Source organism: Daucus carota, chromosome 9 (assembly GCF_001625215.2).
Source record: "Daucus carota subsp. sativus chromosome 9, DH1 v3.0, whole genome shotgun sequence".
Classification (NCBI taxonomy): domain Eukaryota; kingdom Viridiplantae; phylum Streptophyta; class Magnoliopsida; order Apiales; family Apiaceae; genus Daucus; species Daucus carota.
Window position 1 is genome coordinate 31,185,168 of NC_030389.2, and position 10,217 is coordinate 31,195,384.

A 10,217-nucleotide genomic window follows, 5' to 3' on the forward strand; every position below is an offset into this window, starting at 1 on the left:
AAATTTACTGTGTTTAGAAAAGTTTAGAACGTAACAGATTAATTATCCAACTCATCAAACTCATTGCCGAAATCATTCAATAATATCAAGTAGGTTATCAAGCTCAGCTGGTTTCTTAACTCATTGAGATGAATTAATGAAAATTTTTGACAGAAAATTTAACGTATGGACAACGACGTTGACATGTTGCGTAATGTGATGCTAAGTTGGATATTAGAGAAACAAAGATATAAAATATAAGTATCTTGTCAGCAAAAATAGAAAGAAATTTTAGAAATAAAATTAAATGGGATTTCAAACAATCGTCTTGTCATCGATGACAAAATTAAATGTCTCCGAGGAGAGTCTAGTTTCTCTGTTGCAGGTCCTCCGCCAGATGCAGTTCCTTACTCGAGGCACATCCTATTTTCTGATGCTTCTTCGATCTGATAGCACGAGATCCTTTATTGCATCCCTGTGTAAGCTTTTAGCATGCCCAACTTTAGTACTAATAATTTCGTCGCAAAATAATGAATATAATTAATCTACCTAGTACAAATCGCCAAATGAATGGAACAGCAGTCCTGCAAGAATGGCGAAAACAGATCGAAGATTTTACAGGAGGTGAAGAGGATGCATTTTTGGACTTTGCTGTAGATTTTTAAATGCCCATAATTTATTCATAGCTTCTTAGTTCAGGTAACACAAGTCAGCGTCATTATCACCAAGTATCCGTAAATATATACCTCAATGTCTTTTGGTTTGAGTTGATACTTTAGGTTCACAAGACTAATGAGTTGTGATCCTAAGCTTATCTAGGACTTACTTTTGCAACTTCCCAGTTTGCATTGGTATGGAAATTATGTGGTTCTCTCCTGCATTCACCAACTCAAATTTTCGAATCATAGATTATTGACATGTGGATGTGATTTACATGATTTGGACTTGGTTTCAGTTTTGATTGTTTTGAACTCAGCTGACATAAGTTTAAACTTCAGATAGTCAAGATAATCTTCCCCTAGTTTCTATTATAGCAGTGTTGAATTAGGGCCGTCCTAGAGATTTGTAGGTCCATGGCGAAATTAGATAGCAAAAAGGTTTTTGAAGATGATTAGTATTGATTTTTATTTATTTTATACTACATATGTATAACAAAAATTTTATTTCATGCTGGTTACTTTATATTCGTTTATGGATCTATATTTAATATATATATATGCTAAAATTCTAGGGAGAGACATTTTATATAGAGTTACATAGTAAACCTTTAATTCAATCTCCATCGTTCATTTGTATCTTATCCAACGGCTGGTAACATTTGAATAAAAACAAAAATTTCGGTAGTCGACCGTTGTGCCAAACACAGTCTTCTTTCTCGCACTTTCTCTCTCGCACTTTCTCTCTCTACTATCTCTCTTTCTCTCTCAACGCTCTTTCTTTCTCTCGCACTTTCTCTCTCTACTCTTTCTCTTTCTTTATCCTGTATATCTGTGCAAACGAAATATGGATACTTCTTACAACGGATCTGAGAGCATGAAATCAGTCGGTGATGTTCCAAGTTTATCAGGTGTATTGTTTATTCTAATTGATTTTCATTTTTTCAAGTTGCATATATTTGGAGATTGTGTAAAGTTAAAATTTTGTAGTCATAATTGTTGTTTAGTTATTTTGAATGCGATTTGTGATTGTATTGTTGTTTATGTTCTATCTTAGAATAACATTATACATGAGATTTGTATGTTCTTGTATCTTATAATTAATTTGGATTTGCATTCTACTATAGAATTGATTTGGTGATTTTATAGTTTATGGATATTGTTTAATTTATGCTTCTACTATAGAATCAGATTAGGTATTGTTATCTGCAATGTCTTTAATATTCATTCTAGTGTGGAATAAAATTATTGATGTATAGTTGGATGTGTCAAACTTAAAATTAATATAGTCCATTTCATGGTCCTAATCATTGCCAGATAGAGTGCTGCGATTATTACACGAGATTCGTGATGATATTAGTGAACAAAATGCAGTAAGGTACATTGGATAAATGTTATGCTGTGCTTTTAGTTAGTTTTGTTTTTACAATTATCAATGAAGTATTATTAAGCTTTATTGTTGCATATGATATTTGTCAGGAATGAAGTATGGGTAACATTTCCTAGACAAGAACAAGCTATTAGTTATCAAAAAGAACATAGCAATGTTTTTATTTTTAGCTATCAAGACCATGTTAATGGTCAGAGGAGGTTTGTTGTTTCAAGCTATAAGGAGTTTTGGCGAAGGTTCTTATAATCTTTGTTTATTTGCTTTAATATATCTACGTAATTTTGATGTTTATTGTTGCTATAACTTATAAATTTGTCATGTAATCATAGGTACAAGAACATGAATCCCAAATATCGTCATCATTATGAAGTTATTCAGGAGGTAATTATGTTCCATTGCAATATGTAGTATTAGAGTAATAAACAGTGTAATTAGTGAGTTTTTGTTTATCTAATGTGTTTTAAAGTTTCATTTTGTGATTAGGGATTACCATGCCACCTTTATTTTGATTTGGAATTCAATAAGATAGAAAACTCAAACAGCAATGGTGAGGAAATGGTTGATATACTGTTATCACTTGTTTTTGATTCCATAAATGAGAAGTATTCTATTGAAGGAGATAAAGAGTGTGTTGTTGAACTTGATTCATCAACAGAAGGTATTATTTTGACATAAACAGTCTTTTTTAACAAATTATAAGTTGGATTCTGATTCTGTATTTATACTATTATTGGCAGAAAAATTTTCTCGTCATAAAATCATTTGTTTCCCTAACACTGCTTTTAAGAACAACCGACATGCCGGTGCATTTGTTGGTGAGGTGTAATTCAGATTTAAATCAGATATTATTTATGAAGGTTTAGGTTCTTGGGATTTGTATTGTTTAATCGCAAAACAGATGAAGCTTTCATATTTTTTTAAATTTCAGATTTGCTCAAGGATACAAAATGAAAGGGGAAGAGATGGAAGATTTGAAAAATTGTTCATATTAAAAGATAGGAACTCATCTCATGTGAATAAAGAAGTTTTTATGGATAGAGCAGTGTATTCTAGAAACCGATGCTTTCGCCTACCATTGTCTTCAAAAGCACGAAAGACTTCTATACTTGTACCTACTGGATGTTTTAAGTGCAGGTTCATGGTAAAATACTAGAGTAAGACTCTGAGTTGTTATTTCTCTGATGCTTATATTTGTTACTCAACTAAATGAAATGAAATATTCCAAAAACAGAGTGAGGTAGATATGTTTATGGCATCTTTGATCTGCAAAGTGGATGTTGATGTTCAAAACATTCTTATATGTGAAATGGATATTGGTTGTTCAAACACTCTCCAATTTGCTACACAGGTAACTATTATCACCTCTGAAAGTCTTTTATTTGATAGAATGTATCCATGCCCCTTATAATCATTGTAATTTTCATAATGGCTAATTTTATTATGAATTAAAATAAAGTGTAATTCGATTCAGATTCATGTCAACTTCCATAAAGATTATGGATCCCAAGAAATCTTCTGTCAAATTCTTGCATGATTAATTCGTCAAGAATATTTCAGACAGGGAGATCAACATTTCCACGTTTGGATATGTTTGTAGAATCTGTTGGCTCCTTAGGAAATATATCAGGTATCCATTAAGTGATTATGATTTATGTGTAATTGAATATTAGAAACATAAGAAGAATATATATTTATTGATACTTGAATATATAATCGTTTGTATGATTAGTAGGTTGGATATTACATGTTTTTTCAGGAAAAATTCACAGTTGGTATTGGTTTTCAGAGTATGGTATAATGGTGTATAATATGTCAAAAAATAGATACTGTGAGAGAATTGGTAGACAACACAAAAGCAATCATGGTACATTTTATCCCACTTAGTAGTATCTATTTTTGATTTAATATTGTAGCTTTGAGTTTGGTTATTTTATTTTGATTGGAAGTTGACTTGTACGTTGTAGTTATATATGTTGTTGATATAAGAAAAGCTAGTTATTATCAAAAATGTCATGATCCAGATTGCAGAGGTATGAGTCACTGTATTATTAAATCATGTGTCACTATTAGTTATACAAATAAATGTTTGAAAAATATAATCAATTTTAAATATTCTTGTTAATGTTATAACGGGTTATCGTTCTCCACTACGTCCAGTTCCTGAAGAATTTGTACCTGATACAACCATTTTTTTTAGGGTGTTAAGCGTCATGAAATTTATGAGCATAATGTCGATAACAAGACGATAGACAGTGTGGATAGCTGCTTGAAAGATGGTTGGTGGTTGGAAGCTGTAAAATTTGCCCAAAAAGTTGAGAAAAAGACACTAGATTTCGATATAGTATCTTGAATCAAATTATGTATAGAAGCAATACTATACAATCTACTTTTATATCAAATTATGTATAAAAAAGTTGAGAAAAAGAAATTGTGTAATTTGTGTTCCAAGCAAATGTAAATTTTGATTTTATATGTACTTTTCTAGTTCAAAAGATTCTTTTGTAGAACAACAGAAAATCTTCTACTTAAGCACAAAAGCAATATAGTTGTTAAGAATACTGATACTTAAATACTTCTACTCTTGAATATAATTAATTATTTAAATATTATTCTCTTATAGAGGCGTTTATAAATTATTGATAATTAATAATATAAAATAAAGATTATTTAAATAATCTTTCTGTTAAAGAGGACATACAGTTTTGTTTTGAAACCAGAGGAAGACATACAATATGAAAATTGAAGATTATTCTATTATGGAATATCATAAATATTATAGAATATTTTTATTAATAATAGACATTAATAAATAAAATAATATTATATTAAAAAAAATAATAAATGCCCAAACTTAATGGATACAGTTGATTCATAACCAACTGCACTCTTCCTCCCCAAACCAAACCCCCTTCCTCTGTCAGTCTCAGTGCACCAAACCCCCTCCCTCGCCTCCCTATCGTCCCCCTCTGCTCTCTCTCTCTCTCTATCAAACACAATAAAGCAACAATGGGGTCTTCTTCGAATCAAGGTAATATCATTAAATCAAAATTTGAGATCCAATTATCATCCGATATTTATCTTCAATTTCATTGTGTTTAGCTAATGTAATTAATAGATTTTGTACTTCTTAAAATCTGTGATTCTACTTGCACTAGTAGTAGTTTTTGAAAGTTTATTTTTATTTTTATTTGTGTTGTGCATTCTGAATACTGTGAGATTTCTTTTAAGTGCTGATTTACTTGATTTCATATTACATGTTTGAGTTGTACAGCTAAACTATAGCAGATAGTACATCATTTTGAACATATAATTTTTTTTTATGCTACTAGAGAATCATAGATAGTAGGAATTAAGTTTTTATTTTATTTTGAATGCAATTTTATTCTATTTTTTTATTGAAATATAGTTTTCTTCTGTCCAGGAAATTTACATAATAGTTGCAATAGATACAGTGATTTACAAGTTGATTCCACTGCTAATAACAATGATTTCACTGTTGAGTGTGCTCGTGATGATGAGGTTGAGAATTTTATTGAAGGTTTTGATGATTCGTTTAGTAGTAGTAGTGGATTATGGATACCGAAGGTTGATGACAACAAAGTGAAGCCTTATTCTGGTCAGATTTTTAGAGATACTGAAACATGTTTTAAGTTTTATGCTGAATATGGGAGGCAAGGTGGTTTCGATATTCTCAAGTCATCACAAAAAGTCAGAGATGATATTGTAGTTTACAAGTATTTTATCTGTTCGAAGGGAGGTAATCATGAAACTTCTATGTCGAAAGACTCTGATAGTAATTCGGATTTGTCTCTTGTCTCAAGCACTGCAGGAGTTGATGTAAGAAGGCGAAGAATGACAGTTACTAAAAAATGTCAATGTGAAGCAAATGTTCAACTGAAATATGATGGTTTTAATCAATATATAATATCTTGTTTTGTTGAAGGTCACAATCATCCTTTAGCATCCACATCTAGAAAGCAATTTCTTCGTATCAATCGAACTATTTCCTCACTTCAACGCCGATTCATTTTAGATGCTGCTAAATCAAATATTGGTGCTCATAGAGCACATAGCCTCTATAAATCTATAGCCGGTTCCTACATTGATGTAGGAGCAACTGCTACAGATTTTCAGAATTGGGTAAGGGATATTAAGTTGTATATTGGAAAGCATGATGCAGATATGTTGCTTCAAAAATTCCAAAATAAGCGAGAGACATCAGATGCTGGATTTGCTTATGAGTATGAAACAGATTCGAATGGTCATCTTACTCGTCTATTTCAGGCTGATATTCCAGGATGCCAAAGTTATGAAGTGTTTGGTGATGTGGTGTCTTTTGATGCAACTTATCGCACAAATAAGTATGTTACTCTTATATGTGTATAAGTTTATACTCTTTGTTTTAATTTTTCACCTCTGCTTTTGTATAATTTATATTGTGTAATTGTAGGTATGGCATGGTTTTTGTACCATTTATAGGTGTTGACAATCATTGGAAAAGTGTTACCTTCGCATCTGCTTTGCTTAATCACGAGGATTCGACAAATTTTACATGGGTGTGCGAGATGTTTTTGAAAGTCTTTCAGCAGGCACCAAAATGTATTATCACTGATCAATGCCCGGCTATGAAAGTTGCCATCAACAAGATATTCCCTAATTCAATTCATCGATATTGCATGTGGCATATAATGCAAAAGTTTACAGCTAAGGTAATCAAATACATCTGCCTTATGCAAATTAAATGATTTTGATTTACTTGTATCTGTTATATGTTTGATGGTAATATAGATACTCATTAGTATTATTTGAGTTATTATATTTTATCTTTTATTCTATTAGAGGAATAGATTAGTTGTAGATTATCTACTTAATTCGATTATCTGTTGTGTGTTAGAAATACCTTCTCATTTGTCTAAATCCATTAAAAATAATATTTTTATTATAGGTTGGTCCTGTTCTTTGTGCAGAATCTGGTTTTATGGAGAAACTTAATAAATTTGTTTGGTCATCACATTTGACGATATCTGAATTTGAAGAAGGTTGGAATTCTGTGTTGAATGAGTTTGGATTGAGTGAACATGTATGGTTGAATGAAATGTACCTTATGAGAGAATCGTGGATTCCTGCCTTTTTTCGGGACAAGCCCTTGAGAGCGTTGCTCAGAACGACATCAAGGTCAGAAAGTAGTAACTTTTTCTTTAATCATTTTGTGCAGAGGGGAGACACACTGTCAGAGTTCTATATATGCTATGAGAGTGCCATTGAGAAACAGATTTATGAAAATAAAAAACTTAATGATGGAGATAGATGTATTCCTAAAACTATCACTGAAAAAGAAATTGAAAAGGAAGCAGCCCAGCTTTACACTCGCACAATGTTTTACAAGGTTCAAAAACAGATTAAAGCTAGTTGTTTTCATATTAGTTTGGCTGGACAGCCAATTGTGGTTGATGGTGTTAGTAAGTATTTTGTACGTGATAAAACTTATGATGAGAAGTATTTCGAGGTTCAGTTTTCGTTCTTGACAAACAATGTGGAGTGTTCTTGCAAGCTTTTTACTAGAGTGGGATATCTTTGTCGGCATTGTTTCTACTGTTTGGGTCTATGGGGTGTTAAACGAATTCCACATCAGTATTTGTGTAGTCGCTGGATGAGAAATGCAGAGGACAGATTTTGCAAATCAAAATTTTCAGATGTGATGGAAAGTACTAATGTACAGAACATTAGGGATATGTCAAAAAAAGTATGGACTGTGTTCCAAGGATGCGTTGAATATGTTGCAAATAATGCTAATGGTATGCAGTTTTTGTTTGATGAGATGAATAGTTTGAAAATAAGGATTGAAGAAAAATTTGAAAGTTCCAGAGCTACAAAAGAAGACAGTCCATACTTTTTTTGACATATCCCTAATGTTAAATATTTTTATCTAATGGTAATTGAAGCAGATTGATTCCAATTTATAACTTATTTCCATATATCTCTTTTTAGGAATATTAAGCTAATTTGCATGGATCAGCGGACAAGAAGAAACAAGGATTGAAGCAAAAATGTGGATTTGTCAAGTTTATAGTTCTTGGATTATTTTGCAATGTAAATGAACAAATTTTAATTTGTTCTTGAGATTAAATTACAAATTTTACTAAGCAAGAATGATTGTCTGAAAGTCTGATATTTGGATTTTAGACCAATGTGTTCTCACGGTGGAGATGTAACTATGGATTATTTTTCAATTGGCTTTATTGGCATAGATATGAATTTGCTTGACCAAACTTGATAGGCTATACAGATTCTATATATGTACTTGAATGCACAACCTAAAGTCCAGGTTGTAATCTTTTGGCAGGCTGCCATAGAGAAGCTGCATGTACCAGATGAGTTGGAGGATACCTTGTGAATTCACATGGTATTTCAGTGCAGGAGTAGAGATGATGTAAATTATTCGGCTTAATGTACCATCCCTTGAGGCTTGGCCTGCTTGCGCTTTCGGAAAGTGGTGGATTAGTTAGGCTAATCTTTTAGGCTTTCATTTAGTTTTGTAAGTGATATATTATTCCAATGATAAACCTAAGTCATATGATGAGGAATGTAATGAGTTTTTTTTATAGAATACTAAAAACAAATCTATTGTAAATGAAAAACTATGATTCTAATGTAGAACATTATAAAAATCTAAGTGTATTACAGTGAAAACCAAAATTCTTTTTAATAAATTAAATTATTCTACTATTGAGTATTGATGTGAACATTGTAGGTTTTTTGATTTAGGTAAAATAAAATGATTCCACTAAAGAATACTATTATTAACTTACTATTATTAGCTTACTAAAATCTAAATGTATTATATTGAAAACCAAAATTCTTTTTAATAAATTAAATTATTCTACTATTGAATATTTATGTGAACATTGTAGGTTTTTTGGTTTAGGTAAAATATAATGATTCCACTAAAGAATACTATTATTAACTTACTATTATTAACTTACTATTCATTTTTAATAACTTACAATCCATATGAAGATTAACACAAGTTAATACATAACAATGACTCTTTTATAGATAGAATGATAGATAGCAAAACAGACATTACAAGAGAGTATTTCTTTTCAAATTTCTAGCATCATATTCCAATACGTAGCAAATGAAAATCTACAACATTTTTACTAGCAGTTGATCACTATTCACATCACTTTCAAAAATAAGTACTTGCTTCATCTCACTATTCACATCACTTTCGAAGACAAGTATTTTCTAAGACAAGTACTTTCAAAGACAAGTACTATTCATCTTGGTTGACACAGCGACTTGATCTCATTCACCATTTTGTTTTTGTACAGATTTATTGGTGAATATATAATCTTTGAGGCGTAAATCTGACGTGCCTTCTCCAGCTGTTTTTTCTGTTGAACTCCCTGCATCAATATATTGATCAGTTTACCTAGTTAGTTTGTTCGGAGCATAAAGTATTCTAGAACTAAATAGATAGTAGAACATTGAATACCAACAGTATTAGAGTAAAGTATCTACATAGCATTTTGGTGAGACTATAATTTGATTACTATTTAACTCAAATCAGACATGGAATGCTCTTACCTTGTCATATGCAAATTTGCATTCCCAGTTCCGCAATCCATTGCCTTTGTAGGTTTCTGAAAGGCATATGTTCAGCCTATTTGTATTTAAGAGGTACAACTCAACTCAGATAAGAAAACTCAGTAAATAGCAAGTCATCGGAAACCGTACGAAGAACGTCAAATGACTTATGGGAATTTTATGTCAGAAGAATTCCAGGATGCTGCTGCACACCCCTGAAAGAAGTTCATTAATATGTTCAAGCCTCAGTGGACAAATAATCTTTTGTGGCACGTCCAGAAGTTCAGAAGGTATAAAGTTTCTATACTTTATTTATTCAGAAGATTCCAGTTAATGAAGAAGAACTTTTAAGACGAAGACTCGACGAACAAACCAAATTCTTATTGTTTATTTGACGGAGAATATTTGATTTAACTAGATACAGATGAACCAGACAGTACATCTATGTATCAGTTACTTAAATTAAATATTTGAAGTCAAGCAGAAGTGGTAGTTCGTTCGATCGACAATTCAAGACGAAGTTATTAAAGTTTAAAGAAGACAGGAAGCAGTTCTACTGAAGATTGGGTGATTAAATATTTAATGGACTATTATTTCACTTC

General features: G+C 31.3%; 2 protein-coding genes across 2 annotated transcripts; both read left to right on the top strand.

The window, feature by feature from the left end:
- The first annotated feature begins 1,482 nt into the window (after positions 1-1,482).
- Positions 1,483-4,375, top strand: LOC108201401 (uncharacterized). Its single transcript, XM_064085358.1, is given in 13 exon segments — positions 1,483-1,546; positions 1,953-2,013; positions 2,115-2,261; positions 2,355-2,406; positions 2,509-2,683; positions 2,763-2,845; positions 2,954-3,166; positions 3,257-3,377; positions 3,491-3,652; positions 3,782-3,889; positions 3,990-4,053; positions 4,157-4,232; positions 4,268-4,375. Coding segments are annotated over 13 exon segments (1,434 nt in total).
- A 656-nt stretch (positions 4,376-5,031) lies between these two features.
- On the top strand, positions 5,032-7,924 carry LOC108201402 (protein FAR1-RELATED SEQUENCE 5-like). Its single transcript, XM_064085359.1, has 4 exons — positions 5,032-5,053; positions 5,447-6,386; positions 6,476-6,734; positions 6,971-7,924. Exons 1-4 carry the CDS (start codon positions 5,032-5,034, stop codon positions 7,922-7,924), a joined length of 2,175 nt encoding a protein of 724 aa, XP_063941429.1.
- Positions 7,925-10,217: the final 2,293 nt, after the last annotated feature.

Coding starts and splice junctions, on each gene's coding strand:
- LOC108201402 (XM_064085359.1), top strand. CDS start 5,032: ATGGGGTCTTCTTCGAATCAAG. Junction 6,387..6,475: donor GCAACTTATCGCACAAATAA/GTATGTTACTCT, acceptor GTGTAATTGTAG/GTATGGCATGGTTTTTGTAC. Junction 6,735..6,970: donor TGCAAAAGTTTACAGCTAAG/GTAATCAAATAC, acceptor TTTTTATTATAG/GTTGGTCCTGTTCTTTGTGC.